Source organism: Homalodisca vitripennis, chromosome 5, assembly GCF_021130785.1.
Source record: "Homalodisca vitripennis isolate AUS2020 chromosome 5, UT_GWSS_2.1, whole genome shotgun sequence".
NCBI classification, from domain to species: domain Eukaryota; kingdom Metazoa; phylum Arthropoda; class Insecta; order Hemiptera; family Cicadellidae; genus Homalodisca; species Homalodisca vitripennis.
The window spans coordinates 106,289,829-106,306,254 of NC_060211.1; the positions used below are offsets into that span (position 1 = coordinate 106,289,829).

Genomic DNA, 16,426 nt, shown 5'->3' on the forward strand with positions numbered 1-16,426 from the left:
TTTAACCACTGATACCAGTGAATTTATTTGATATAATGGTATTATTTGTTAAAGATATATGAGCAACATAAAATGAATTTTTGAAAATGAATGAAAAACAAGCACATTAAACACAAACAGTTAATAATCTGTAGATACTGTAATTTGTTAATTATTATAAAGTAGCTTTTAATATCATCTGATAAAATTTTGATGCATAACAATATTCTAATTATACATAAATCTGAAATAGTGTTCTATTTGCTGTCACTGAGGATGGACACATACTACACATCAGCATGCACACCATGGTTCCCCGTTATCTGTGGAAAAAGACACCAGTCAAAGACTTGGTGGTGCTGGAGGGCAGTTCTGTGCACGAATGTAACCTCCTGGCTTTGGTGGACAGTGAACACGAAGGTGTGGCTCTCATCTCGATGTCCAGGCCAGGTAACATCAGGCAATTTATTTAATATATATAGTTCAACAGAGGAGAGAACATATCCAGATGATTGTAGAGCAAGGTTCAGTAACATTTTGCAGGAAGAAATCATGAGAAACTTTAGTTCTTTCTGCATTAAGTTTTCATCTTTGTCTATTCATCTGGATCTTTGTACTAATGATGTTTCTTTCAAGTCACGCTGCTCTGTGTCACACTGTACTGTGTTAGCATTGTAACTCATTTTGTGTGTGTGTGTGTGTGTGTGTGTGTGTGTGTGTGTGTGTGTGTGTTTACTTGCCTTCCACATCTATTATTACAGTGTCTTCCACAATCAGAATTGGTTGATTTTGGAACATCTGTGTTTTGACTGATCTAATATTAGTAGATTTATTCAATGTGCACATTCATACTTAAAAAAATATTAAAAAATGTTTCCAAATGATTCAAATAAATATGGGAATAATAGCTTAAAGATTGAAAGGACTTTATCCTCTTAAGCCTCAGGCAGTGATCGTGTATGACAGGAGAACCGAATTTACTGTATTGTAAAGCCATCACCCAATTTGCCATACTCATCATCATCATCATCATCATCGTCAGACGTTTCCGTTCTCACGGGTCGTCGTACACAGCCTCCTCCACTTTAGTCTAAAATTTGCCATACTATTTAATTTAATCACTGTTATATTAGTATTGTAATAGACTTAAACATTGTTAACCATATTTTATTAAACTTATAATCATAAAGCTGTTCGGTTGTTGGAACATCTCTATCAGTTTAATTAATTAATTGCATTTATTGTTGAATATTTTCAAATGTACAAGTATAAAATGTTAATAAATTTAGATTTTGGGAAAGATTTTAACATTTTGTTGTGACAGATTAGTAACAGTGAGAAACAATGTTTAATAAGAATTATAGAATTATTAGCAGAGAGTAAAAATTATCAATATACTAATAAATAATATTTTATGATTATTAAAAAAAATATTAAAATTAATATGATATTTATACATTGATAAATTTAGCAATACACTTTGTTGAATATGTTTTACTAAATAATTTACTGCTACTAAATAAAGTATTGGTGTGAATTATAAAATAAGCTACATTAATTTTCAGATAATCAGGGTACATTTAAAACAAACACAATGAACATACTGATATATTTAACCAGTGTAATGTATTAGTTTGCAATCAACTTAAACACATGTATTAGAAAAGTAAATACAATATTTTCAAAGAAAATTTAAATCCACTGTTGAAATGTATTGTAAAATCCAAGATAGAACCCAACAGAATATATTCTTTGTGATATAGGATGACTCCCTTTCTTGTCAAGTGGTTTGAATGAAGATTATGATAGGAACTAGTAATGTTACAAACTGATTAGATGCATTATTAGCTAGTAAACTCTGGAGAGTATTACAGGTTTTCTCTATAACAGAGTATAAATATCAGATGTATCCTGTAAGCATTGTTGACTGGCTGTATAATATTACACAATATGTTCGAGTTTTTTAAACTTCATTGCGTTTAGAATTTGGTACAAAATATTTGTACCTTTGTATTTTGATTGATACAATACTATTAGGAATTATCTTGAAAATGATATAACAGAAATATTAATGTTTTACAGAGTTAACTATAGAAACATATGCACAATCCAATAGGTTTCTGCTCCACACAACGGAATAAGAAGACTCTGATACAGGTTATACACAGTACACACCGATGTCAACATGACTTTGCTGCTCTCACTATTTCTCGTGCTATGCATAAATGGTGGTTACTTTCTGCAAAAGTCTTGTATAATATAAATATTGTTCAGTAATAAAATTTTAAAAACTTTCTTATGATCTCAGGAACACTAAGTACCAAGTTTAAGTTACAGGATTCAGAATTTCAATCTCAACTTGATAAGTGTTATAATTTTAAGGTAACATCAGTTGATCGGTCTTTGTTCTTTAAAATTTCTAACCATGTAGGATGTATTCTCAATATACTACTAACAGTCTAGTGTTGTGTACTTATTATTATCCAATGTTATAGCCTCTGAACCTTTAGAATCATATCAGATTAGATTGCTTATTTTCTAGTTATGGCTGCTACTCTCAATACAGTACTGATAGTCTTTTGTGCATTCTCTCGTGTCTCTCAAAATGTTTCTTAAGAGTAGTCCACCAACAGTTTTCTTCTTATCTTATTGAAGATTACTGATGATATCCGATTGGCAATGGACAGGAGACTAGTGCCAATTTTGATGTTATTTGATTTCTCCAAGACCTTCGACTGCGTATACCACTCCCTCCTCCTTATCAAATTACAGTAGAACTCCGATTATCCGAACCCCTATTATCCGAATCCTCAATTATCCGAATCACGATTCGGTGAAATTATGTAAAATTTGAAAGTCGTCAAATAACAGTGACGGCGCCCGCCCGACGAAAAGTGCCATGACGTAGACAGGGGCAGGAGCCCGGCGCGCCAGGCGTACGTGCCGTTACCGTGGGTAACGTGACTCCCGCATGCTATATTTAGAACACCCCGCCCTTCCACCTGCACATCGACTGCAGTCTCGCCGCCGCCGGTCAGTGCGCTTGAGCCGTATGCCAGTTCCGTTCGCGTGTGTATTTAGCAGTCGAGTTGCGTTGTACCTTGAGAGTTGCGTTGATGGTGTGTAGTGTTGCATAGCCTGATATTATAAAATCATTAACGATGAGTGCAAAACGTAAACGAGTTGTACTTTCTCTCAGCGATAAAGTGGAAATTATTAATCAGTTAAATAAAGGCGTCGCAGGAAAGCAACTAGCAGAGCGGTTTGGCGTAGGGGCTGCGACTATATGTGACATTAAAACTAACAAAGCAAAAAATTTTAAGCTTCGTGAGTGCATTGGAAAGTGAAGATGGATGTTCATCTAGAAAAGTGATGAAGCACGCTAAAAGTGAACCTATTGAGAACGCTGTTTTTTACGTGGTTTCTTCAACAACGGTCAAGTGGGCAACCTATTTCCGGACAAATTTTATGTGAAAAAGCTCGAATGTTTAGCGAAAAAAATGGGTGTGACTGATTTTAAAAGGCAAGCCAGGGGGTGGCTTCGGAATTTTTAAATCTAGGCATGGCATTCGAGAATTAGACGTAGCGCGGGAGAAAAAACTTTCTGCCGACCGTGAAGCTGCCATTAAGTTTGTGGAAACATTTAAACAAGAGACTAAACACTATGATCCCGAAACTTGTTTACAATGCCGACGAATCCGGGTTAAACTGGAAGGCCCTACCGAGGAAGACTTTGGTATCCAAAAGAGAACAAAGTGCTCCAGGGCATAAAGTAAGCAAGGAACGAGTAACAATCCTTGTTTGTGCTAACTCTACAGGTACTCATCGGCTGCCTTTACTAATGATAGGTTTAAACCAAAAAAAGCCAAGAGCTTTTTAAAAATGTAAACCATTTACCAGTGGCTTACCAACCAAAAAAAGTGCATGGATGGCGAGTGATATATTTTTGGAATGGTACAGTAAATCTTTCATCCCTGAAGTAAAAAAATTTAAAAAAGAAACTGGAAAAACGGGGAAAGTGTTGCTCATCATTGACAATGCTCCAACTCATCCACCCATTGAATGTTATGATCGGGACGAGGGCCAATTTAAATGCCTCTTTTTGCCGCCTAATGTCACAAGTCTATTACAACCCATGGATCAGGGGGTTATTGAGTGTACAAAACGACACTACAGACGTCAACTGCTCCGTAAACTGCTCCTGGCTGAAGGAAAACAATGAAGAGAGAGTTTTGGATTCATACAAAAAAATTAACTTGAAAGACTGCTGTTACTTGATTGCGGATTCCCTGGAATATGGTTAAAAGCGTTACACTAAAACGAGCTTGGAACAGAATAAACGGTACATCAAACAAAAGAATTGCTGGAACTAGAAAAACAGAGGTTACAACAAAATAACAGATGAGCTAGCTGATGATGAAGAACTTGAACTGACTGTGGCAGAATTTGAAAACTTGCCAATAACATCGCAGGTTGTTCAGAAGTCGATGTTGAAGATATGGAAGAGTGGTTGCAATCTGATAACGCTGATCCTGGGTTTCAGATAATGACAGACAATGAAATAGCAGAAAGTGTAATGGACGAACAGCAAAGTGATATCATTGACAGTGATGAGAGCGGTGATGAAACTGAAGAGGAAAATGTGGCAACACACGGAGAGAAGCCTTCATTTGTTTTGAAAACGCCTTAAAGTGGATGGGAGCGGCAACCAGAATGTGAAGCTGTACAACTTCTTGCCGTCAAGCGCCTGCGGGACCTTGCTGCACGGAAACGAGCTACAACCTCAAGGCAACGTACTTTATTGGAAATGTTCAAGTGAAAAACTACACAGGACAAATATGTACTGTATGTAGCCTATTGCACATTTCATCACTTAATTTTTCATTTGTCATTTAGTTTATGTACTAGTACTTTTCGTTAATCTGTATTGCTGTACTGCATTTTTATTGCTCATGTTTATTACTGTACTCTATAGTATTAAAATAACAACGTTTTCAATGCACTTTTGTTTATTTAATGTAAAATACTCCTTTTTTGCATAATTTCCATGCTAAATCCAACTATCCGAATTTTTGCATATCCGAATCGGCCTGATCCCCAATTAATTCGGATAATCGGAGTTCTACTGTAAAGAAGTATGATTTTTTTGATGGTTATGTTAGTTGGGGTCGAGTCTTACCTTACTGGATGTCAGCAATATGTGAAGGAGGAGAATAAATTGTCTGACTGAAAACCTGTTACATGGTAGGTCCCACAAGGCTCTGTACTTGGGCCTACCTTATTCTCACTTTATATAAACAACATTACTTCAATTATAAAACATTCAAATTTTCATCTTTATGCCGACAATTTGCAAATATACGTTCATTGTTTATCAAACAAACTAGCTCCTTTTGTGTCACTACTCAACTTGGATATTGAGGCCATTAACTTTTGAGCAATACAACAAGGACTGAAACTAAATGAAAACAAAACACAAGCAATGATAGTTGGTAACTCTAGAATGAAAAACTGAATTAATCTTGATACTACACCGAAACTTAAACCTAACAGTTGTAAACAAAATTACCAAAACAAACTGACAAATCTTGGACTCATCATGAACAGAAATCTCAAATGGACTGACCAAGTTATGATAACTTGCAGAAGAGTCTTTGCTGGCATCCACGGTTTGAAACGGTTTGCCTTGTACATTAAGGTGATGCTCATTAAGACTCTTATACTACCACACTTTGACTACTGTGATGTCGTGATGAGTGACATGACCGTTCAGCAATCGGACAGACTTCAGCGTGCTCAGAACTACTGTATTAGATTTATTTTTAATCTCAGACGTCATGAGCACGTTACGCAATATTTTCAGCAATTGTCACTCATGAAACTTCATCAACTATGTAAATTCCACATTCTTTCTATTCTACATTTAATTATCAAAACCAAATATCCTGTCTATCTGTCCGATCATTTCAACTTTATCTCTGATATTAGTGAACGACCTACAAGAAGGAGAGCCACATTACTATCAATTCCAATTCATCATTCAACAATTGTTAATAAGTCCTTTACTGTTCAGGCTTGTAGCCTTTGGAACGCTCTCCCCGATGATATCAGATGTATTGAGGACCATGCTCGCTTCGGGGCAGGGGTTAGGGGTTTGCTGCTGGGGGGCCTGTGGGGGGGGACAGGTGGTGCTACTTGTTGCGGTCATGTGGTCAATCGGTGTGTTAATGTGATTGTGTGTGAATGTTTCTTGCATTTTGCTCTTCATTTTAAATTATCTTGTATTTATCATGAAATGTATAAAGTTTTTCTTTTGTATTTTAAGTATTCATTTAAATGTATAGATTTTTACTTTAAGATAATTTAATTTTGTATAGGTTAAGCATTTTTGTTTTTTCTATTTAAATAATAAGTTAATAATTTACCACAATTGTATTAAACTATTGTAAATTTTCTGTATTCAATATGAGGTTGAGTGGTAGAGAGGGCTTAATAGCCCTAACTCCACCTCTTTAGTAAAGGCATTTTTAATTTAATTTCATAGTGTAGGGTCTGGTTTAAAATGTTGTTTGGCATTAAGGCTAGGTGCCTAGGTACAATTCAATGTGACTAATGTAAATAAATTTGGTATACCATTCATGCCTTTGTGGTTTAAACATATTATGTTCTTTTGATTGATCTATCAATCTCCATTTAGGTCAGTACAATCAGTGAAAATAAGTATCCAAACAAGTTTTAAAAGTATTTAATATTATTACATGAAATTTTTATAGTGTTTTACAGATTTATTTATCTATAGTTGTTTATTCTAATCTTCAGTAGGTTCTATTATAGTTTAAAGAAGAAACTTGAATTTTTATGTTTTGTGTGGTTAGTGAGTTTTTTGTCAATATTATAATATTTTTAAGAATTTTAATGTGAGATCGAAACATTGATTGTATAAATTTATATTTATGTTGTGTTTGCATTTCAGATTTCAAAGTTAATTACACCCTTCCAGTTGGAGACATAAGTTTTTTAGTAAACCAGAAGGGATCAGAAGAAATTTTATTTTTGGAAGGTTTTGGAACTGATATAATTAACACCATAAGAGTTAAAGCTATTGTTGAAAGTCAACCGGATTTGAGGTATAATACAAAAACTATAAAATATATTTCAGGTGGCATGATTATATAGTTTTATTTTAACACAACTGTTACAAGCACAATTTAAACCTGCACTAGATCAACAAGACATAACCAGTTCTCACATAATATGTGAGAACTGGTTATGTTATATATTATATGGAGCAGTATCTTAGGACACAAAGGTCCGAGTCCGCTTGATTATTGGCAACTCACATTGCTTATTTGAATTCATTTACAACAAAAGTTCACTTAGTGTCTTTCTGCTAATAGGTCGTATTAGTTTATAACTACATCTAAGTATATAACAATTTGTGTTTTATTTCATGCTATTCATTCTTTACTTATCTAAAGCAGTGAACAAAAATCACACATATACAAATTGCAAATATAAATAAAATAACTAAATCTCACATTACGTCTTCTGTCCTCTATTGAATGCAAACCAAAGTTACCTGATCTGTGCAAAATCACTTTGGAAATGAAATCAATCAAGAGATCAAATAACCAGATTACTTACACAAGTACGAACCACCATACTTAGTGGTGACCAACATACTTTTTCTTAAATGATGTTTCTAGACTACAGATAATTTTCATATTTCAGATAACAAATGAATATTGTTAGCTGGGATTGTCATTGCCTATGTGACTCACTCTTTACACCAGTTATTTTTTTGTTAATAACAAAAGTAGTTTTGAATTTCCTTTATTTCTCATTTTTAGTTTTTTAAACTGTACAGGTCAAAGATTACCAATATAAACCTATTGAAGTAATTGTTTGACTTTGCCAGATTTTTAGGGATTTTCAGTGGGCACAAACAGCACATTTTTGTTCCTGTGCTTTTCTGAAAAGTAAATGTGCTAGTTGTTTATATTTTTAATTTTTAATAAAATTTACTTTATTTAGCATATTTTAAATTTTTACTTGAGTGAGTTTAATGAAATGCTATAACTGTCTTAAATGTGAAAAACGTGAACAAATTGTTATCATTCACTAAACGCTGGTTATAACTTTTCAATATGCAGTGGTAAGTAATTGTAATTATTATTGTATTATTCTTTTGATTTTGCTGAAAAAAGGTGTATATGTTATTACACTATGTTAATTTTGTACTGATTATTTACTTTCGACCTATGCTTGCAAAACTAAAAATACTTAGCACATGTGAATATAGTCAGCATTTGGAGGGTTAAACAAAAATAAAAGTGTTTTCTTTGTTTAAGTTATTACTCTTAATTGTACAGAACTGTGTACAAGCAAACGTGTAGTCCTAAAACTTCTGGTGCGTTAGACATCCAGTCAAAGTTTTTTACAAGTAATAAATTGTTCTAACTGAATTTTCTTTTACAGGCTTCAAAGAATTTTGAGAAGAGGTAAATTTGAAGAAGCTGAAAAATTTGCAAGAGCTTTCAGTTTAGATCTGGAAATAGTATACAAAGCACATGTTCAAAGACTTAGTCAAGATTTGAGTCCATGGAGTTCAACAATAGATAGCCAGAAGAATATATTTAGCAAAATTTTGGAAATTATAGAAAAAATTAAGGTAGCTTTCAAATTGTTTGGATCTCATGATATTATGTAATATAACTTTAACATTTGTGACTTGCAATGTTATACTATGATTATGATTGGTGTTAGAAGGGCAGGGAACCAGCTGATAAAGCTCACATAAATGTAACACTTTATGTGGCAATAATTTCATGTTAATGAACCTTGCTTGTGTTATGAACTAATTATCTTATTCTCTCACATTGAGGAAGCTATTAGTAATAGTAAAATATCAAAAATATCAGTGTCTACTGTCAGTTATTGTGTGTAATTTTACCAGTAGGTACTGCTTATACATGGTTCTTACTGTCCACTATCAGTTGTCAATTAATCATCTTAACACTTTTAGTCATGTATTTTTAATTCCTGACGTAAAATTTTTAATTAAAAAAAGATTATATTATTGTATGAATTTTAATATAAAAAGTATGTTCAAAAAGTAACGTGAATTTTCATTTTTTTTAAAAATATTTATTTATGTGTCTACATTAAATCTTCAAAATATTCCCAATTATACAAGGAAACACCAGAGAGTGCAGTTGAGGGAGGAGCCTATTTGGCCTGTGATCTTGGAGTAGCGTAGGAGGACTGTGCGACGTTACAAAACTTGTTGCTCGCTATAACCGTTAGCCATGCGAGTGCAGCATACTTAAATTTCTTAATCGTTATGCCCAAAAGAAATGTTTTATGTATTACAAAATTTCATTTTACAGTCATTTAAGAAATAGTACTATCTATAGCTTGTTTCCATGTTGAGATAAATGGGTTGAAAGGAATTATTGCATTATATTAGCCTTTTACGAAAGTCATGGAAGTAAAAACTGTAGCATAAATATAAATTTAGAAGAAACAAAAACATATAAACATTAATCTCCCGTTTTTAATACTTATAAAATACAAGAATCTTCAATATAATAAGCCATTACTTGTTTATATAGTAGAATCATGAATTCAATGAATATTCTACTTGATAAGAAAGCTATCAAATACATCTGAGATCTACGTTCTTTAAAAAAAAATGTAATTCAGTATCTAACGGCGGAATTTGTTGTCGTAACGATTTTGTTTGGTTTTCATTTATAAGCACTTGATAGCATCATTCATACCTGGCTGTGAACGGTCTTAACTTTGTTTTATGTAAAATTATTTTCACACCTGAGTGATTTAAATATTTAAACTGGCAACTGTTGAGAATATCATACAGCACAGTGTTTCTATAATATGAATGCACTTTCTTCAACAATTCAAAAGTAACTGTTTTATATAACATCCAATGAAGTTAAACACAGTTCAAAACAGGAGATGTCAGATGAGTGAAAATATGAAGGTAACGGTAGGAATACCTATAAACAGAAATTGTACCAGCCAGCAGTAGTGGTAGCACCAGACGGATGAGTCACACTGTTTCCAAGAAACAGCCCCCTTCCTCCCTCTCTCTGCCCGTCAGTGCCTACTGTCGCTGACTCAGAGGCGGTTTAAATGTCATGTTAATGAGTGTTTTTGCATATATTAAATGTACTGATTATTTTGTTTTAATATATTGTAATGCACTTGTAGACAAAATGGAGTCTAATAATGTTTGTTCAATTGCATAGCCATCCGGAAGTAAGAGCGGTAGTGGAAAAACGCTACATCATCAAAAAAGACGTATTATCTACAATGTTTATAACTTTGTTTAAAAATCTGTCTTTGGGCTTTGGGAAGTTTCCTTAGAAACTCTAATCAAATTGGTAAACTGTCCCCGGATACCAGGGGTGTAAGTGAATGAACTATTATAAGTAAAGAAGCTAAGGAGCCCAAAGAAGATACAACCTTCATCTTCTTTAACTGAAAGAATATGTAGAAACATTTTGATATTCAATTATTTAAAATGTAAATAAAAACTGAAGATGCCCTCTCTAGAGGACCATGACCGTCCTAAATAAAATAAATATTTTTTCTTGCTCAGCCAGAAGAAGTAGGTTTTGTGACAACTGAAATATTAATAACTTTTTCTCATGGAATGTACATGTAATCAATCAATATCTCAAAAACTAAATATTGTTAACTTGTTCTGTATTTTAATTTAATCAATCAATCTTTATTTGCCTTTTTACATATGACATGCATTGACAAAGTCAGTAATATTGTCTAGATGACATGGTCAGAAACAAGTAATAAAACCAAACTATTCAATTTTTAAGATATCATTACAATTTAAAATTACTCTTTGAATATTAATATCATAATGTAAGACAATAGGTTAACAAAGAGAGATTCTAAAATAATTTAACAACAAAAGATTTTATAAAAGTTTAACAGATATTAAATTACAAAATATTTTAACTGATTGTGCGTGAATTACTACAATACTAGCACAACAAATTCAAATCTTAGGATAACAGGTTACAATATAAGATTCTACAGATGAAATTTACAGTACTGAATAAAAATAAGACAGTTTCTAGATTAAAATTGAACAATTTACTGAAATCTCATTGTTGTTTACAAATATATGTTTTCCATTGTAGTATAACAGATTTAGCGAGCTGTGCAATGGATCCTTTATACATTATTAACAAACTAAAATTTAATATCCTTGTAATTAAAAAACTCTGATAGGGTATAGAAAGGATTGTTCAAAAGCCAATGGTACAGTTTGTTTTGAAATATTTCTGTGGGATACTTATCTGCCAAATGTTTTACTTTATTGAAGATTTTTTGAGAAATTATAATGTGACTATTTCGAGATTTGGCTAATCTAACATGATCTATGGCAATATTAGTTCTGTTTCTAGTATAGTAGTTGTGTATATTACTTCTTAGAGTGAGAGTTTGAAAATTTTTGAGTAAATAGGTAATTTTTGAGTAAATTACCTGTGTTGTTATTATTTACAATATACATTATTAATCGGTGTCATGGCTAAAGCTGCAATTATTGGGGCATTTGTGATTATGATAACTTTTGATAGACTTAACCCTTGCCGAGCGGCATATTAAGATAGAAAAACACTTTACCACGCATATTTTTTAAATTAAATTTTCTTTTTTGTTTTAACATTATAATTACATAACTGCATGGAAAAAGTATATAAAATGTTTTTTAATTAAATATTTACAAAAATTAATAATTAAAACTTGATATTTTTCAATCAATAATATGAATAAGTTACAATGCCTATGTTTTGTTAGTGAGTAAAATACTTGTATATTACCCATATTTATATGTTTAGAAATATTATTTGTCAGTATAACTCAAATATATTATCTTGAAATGGCTGTGGTGAACGTGTAGTGTAGAGTCCTTGGACTGGCGGGGGTCACGACACCAAGACGAAGCGAGGCATGGGAACGGCGCGGCACGACACATGTCCGATATTACTGTCACTAATTTCCTACATTAGAGTCTCTACCTTATTTATATATAGCTAAAAACACAACACATAAAACACAGCTGAAATAAACATAATGTAAATGTAAGGTTACTTCAGAATCACTGATCACGAATTATTTGTTTTGTTTACTTTACAATGATCGCATTGGAAAAGGCGGGAAAACAAATAACACACAGGTTTATTGATACGTGCTGCTACCTACTAAACAGAAAGGCGTACTAAGTGTACAGGGCTACATTGACAAGTGCTGCTACGTAGTAGGTAACGTTGAAAGTAACGTGTGGCGACAGTGTGGCAGCCAGATGGAAGGCGGCTGGCGCATATATACGGATGCCGCTCGGCAAGGGTTAAGGTATTTTATTATTGTCATCACTTCTAGTTTATATTTACATTATTTAATTATTTTTTATGACGCTATTCAATGTATAAAAGATGTATACTTAATGAATAAAGAGATTTTAATTCAGTTCAATTCAATTTGTTAATTACAAAGTGTTTTGGAAATGCTATAAGCATTCACGAACACTTTTCTTTTCTTTCTTTTTTTAGTTTATAAATAAAGGAGTTGTAAACTGTTTCATAGTTTGATTGGCTGCCATAATGAAAAAAATGTGATCCAAACTAATCAACAAACTTAGTTGAGATGTTAAAACTGTACATTTTGCAAATATTTGATTATGTCTAGGACCATCACTTTGTTGCTGAGATCTGTGTCACTGCCATACCTCCAAACTTCGACATGTTACATACTATGTTAATGTATGGAATGGAACGATTCTCTAAAGTTGAGGATAAGGTAAGTTTTATGTCTTTTTGTGTGATAGTTATTGTTTTGTCAATATGTTTAATAATAGTAAATTATTATTAATTTATCATATATCAAAATGGTAACAACATAAAATGTGAGGCATGGAAATAATTGTGAAGTATTCTCTATGTCAATTTGAGGAGGATTACGGTTGGAAATATGTGTGTAATGTTATTAACTCACATTCAAAAGATACAACTCTGTAGAAGGGAACTGACATCCACAGTCTGTTTCTTGTTGTTCATTATTTTAAAGAGAAGGTTACAACAGTCACGTGACTAGGAAAACTACAGAACCTTAATCGCTCTGAACATACTACAGTAGTTTGAGAAAGAATAGTAAAATGCTGAATCTCAATTTCTATTGACCACTTTACTTAAACATCATCAATGTCCCAAACCTCCAAAATACTATCTATTCTCTAAATTAATGAATTACACTATGCCATAAGCGAGTGCGAGTAATATGGCACTCCGAGTTACTGTTACTTTTAATTGAGAGTTACAATAAATATACTGACATAATATTCCTAATTAATTATATAACTTTCTCTAATTGTATGTGTGGTACAGTGTAAGGAAAACCTGAGTGAACTGCTGGCCAAAGTGAGCACCATCGCTCGCAGAATGGACACATGTATGTTAATTCATGGTTCAGCCACCACAGTCGACCATTGGATAGAATTCCCCAAACATGATCTCGTTATCAGCTGTCTTAATCATATCAATAGGGTGAGTAAAAAGTTTGAAATCTAAACATAAACTGAGTGATGGAGTGATTCAGTTGTTTATGATGATGGTATTTTTCAGGATGAGATCAAAGAATCGATTTTGATCTGGAGTCGACATTTAAGTGACATGAAACCTTTGTTTACAATGAAGAAAGCCGAAATGTTGATGAGTAGTATACCAAAATCAACTAAGCTACAAGACCTTCTTTTGTGGCTGCATCATTTTGTTCCTCCGATTTTGTCATTGTTTCCTAACATTCTCATCAACGTGGTAGATTGGGCAGCACAGAGAGTCAAGTGAGATTCAATTTTCTTTCTTGATTAAAATTCATAAAAAGTTTTGCATAATAATTTTAATTTTAATCTTTAGACTAATTAAGTATTTGTAGATATACACCTATTATGTATATAAGAAGAAGTTCATGTTTCATTCACATATATAATTTTTTTCAGAGACCTTGAAGCTTATGACTCTGAAGCTTGGCCGGATTCGGGTCTTAAGTTGGCGAAATGTTTGCTGAAAATCATTAATACACCATACACAGAGAAAAGTATTTTATTGCAATCTCAAAGAGTTGCCTTAAGGAACGAGAACTTGTCTCACCAGTCTCCCCAGAACCGTTTACTTCTTCTGATTGACACTTTGGAAGATATCAACATTCTCAAGAAAAGTTATGGAGTCAATCTTCTATACAATGAGTTTGTCCAAGTATGTTATCCAAATTTTCTCTGAAGTTTATTCAAAAAATGAATAAACAAACACCTAGTTTATTTAATCAAATTTAAATATAGTAATTTATATACAAAATATTTATTCTAAAATTTTGTAGATAATAAAAATATAGTCAAATAAGTCTTTGCAGTATGTATACATTTATAATTTATACTTAATTTTCATGTTTTACTATAATATTTTATTTATGCAGGGTGTTTAAAAAAGGGTGTCACAAACTTCTGTAGTTGATAGTACTTATCCATAAAGTAAAAATAATTTTCAGTCTGACGAAAAAGAGTTTTAAAATTCTTGTACAGTAACTATTTTTTCAATCATATACTTGTTTTCTTATGTAATACTAACATTGAAATGTGATCTTACAAGATGTGTTTAAAAATTGGTTGGAATGTTTCTAAAACTATTTTTCATAAGTTTTGGTCAAGACAGGATACTAAAACTTAAAGGTATATGAAATTATGGGACAGTGACCATATGGTTATCTAGTCACAGATGAGATGTACACTTAAAAATGCTGCATTCATAGTATCTTCACAATAAACAGTTCTAAACTGCAAATTGATTGATATATACAGGGTGTCCCAAAATTACAGGACCAAACTTCACCAAATTGTTCAGGAGGTCAAACTGAACGAAAAAATGTTATATAATGTATAGTCCTATCTTGCTTCGTTTACCTTAGATTGGCCATTTTGTTTTTTAACATACAATTAATTTTATTTTTAATACGGGTTTACCGATTTTGTTGAAACTTGGCATAAATATTATAAACATGAACATAAGTTGTAAAAAAAAATATTTTTTTAAAAATCTTATGTGTATTTTCAAAATGGCGGCCATTAAAAAGCAGTTGGTTTTCAAGTTATTTAAGTTTTAATATTTTAAATAATCGGTAAACCCGTATTAAAAATAAAATTAATTGTATGTAAAAAACAAAATGGCCAATCTAAGGTAAACAAAGCAAGATAGGACTATACATTATATAACATTTTTCGTTCAGTTTGACCTCCTGAACAATTTGGTGAAGTTTGGTCCTGTAATTTTGGGGCACCCTGTAAATATATTAAAAGTATCTGCATAGGATATTGAATTGAATCTTTATTTATACAGTTGAAAAATAAGTTTTTGTGTATGTCAATACAGATTAGTCGATAAATAAATTGATATAATAATAGTATATTATAATAATGTCAATGAGTAGCTTTGATGTATTCAGGACTTTATGCTGTTACTGGTTTATTTCTCTTTGTTGGATTTTTTATAATTTAATTGAGTATTTTATAACTTTCGGATCAATAGAGCTTGTGATAAATTTATTCCGTATGACATGAATAAATACGTCACATGATTTTCAAATATACTTTATAAAATAATGTACATTGTACTGAATATACAAGTGATTGATTTGCTAGTATAAAAACAGAAGCTAATTTGTATTGAAGATGTTTCACAACTGCTGTCATGTAACCGATCAGATATACACAGAGCTTTTGTAAAGTGTTTCGTACGCCCGATGGGGTACACGTTGCTTTGCATTTCCTTATTGCATATTTTATTGTTTGCCTGTTTTGGTTTGTTAAATGTGATCCCCTGCTTAAAGAAATACCTTAGACTATCATGTACCTTGATGGGTGCACGATTGCTTAAATTTTAAGATAAATTTATTTTTTAGGTACCCCTTAGCGTACACAGAAAACATTGAAAAAACATAGTGAAATAAATTTTTTGCTAAATTGTGAGCCCTACATACGTTTCTTGTCATATTTACAAGTTCAACTTAAAAAAAGATTATGGTTTTTTGCCATTATTATTGAAAAATTCCACAGCAAAAATGTTTGAAAATGAGCTGTCGTTGTGAACGTGTTACCTAGAAAACAGTTTTAAATTATAAATTTTGTAGTCTTTTTAATATCATGGCATTATTTCAATTCAGTGTATGTATACATATATATTTATTGAAGTCTGTTATAGTTCTGTATATAATTTATTTATCATATTGAATTTTATTTTATTTTAAGCTAGTGTTATTTAGTTGTGTCTATTTATTTGTGAATGTACATTGTGCAATAAAGATTACTTATGATTTATTAATTGAAATATTTTAGGATTATGTCACATAAACATTT

At 32.0% G+C, this 16,426-nt stretch overlaps 1 protein-coding gene across 3 annotated transcripts in view; it reads left to right on the forward strand.

Moving 5' to 3' along the window:
* LOC124362654 (kinetochore-associated protein 1) overlaps positions 1 to 16,426 on the forward strand; it is an 87,352-nt gene that overhangs the window by 2,093 nt on the left and 68,833 nt on the right. For all 3 annotated transcript variants that reach the window (XM_046817348.1, XM_046817346.1, XM_046817347.1), the window contains exons 2-8: positions 233 to 429; positions 6,953 to 7,106; positions 8,458 to 8,650; positions 12,715 to 12,825; positions 13,410 to 13,568; positions 13,647 to 13,864; positions 14,021 to 14,276. In XM_046817348.1, the coding sequence (XP_046673304.1) occupies positions 279 to 429; positions 6,953 to 7,106; positions 8,458 to 8,650; positions 12,715 to 12,825; positions 13,410 to 13,568; positions 13,647 to 13,864; positions 14,021 to 14,276 (1,242 nt within the window). In that variant the 5' untranslated portion in view covers positions 233 to 278. The remainder of the gene's footprint in view (positions 1 to 232; positions 430 to 6,952; positions 7,107 to 8,457; positions 8,651 to 12,714; positions 12,826 to 13,409; positions 13,569 to 13,646; positions 13,865 to 14,020; positions 14,277 to 16,426) is intronic.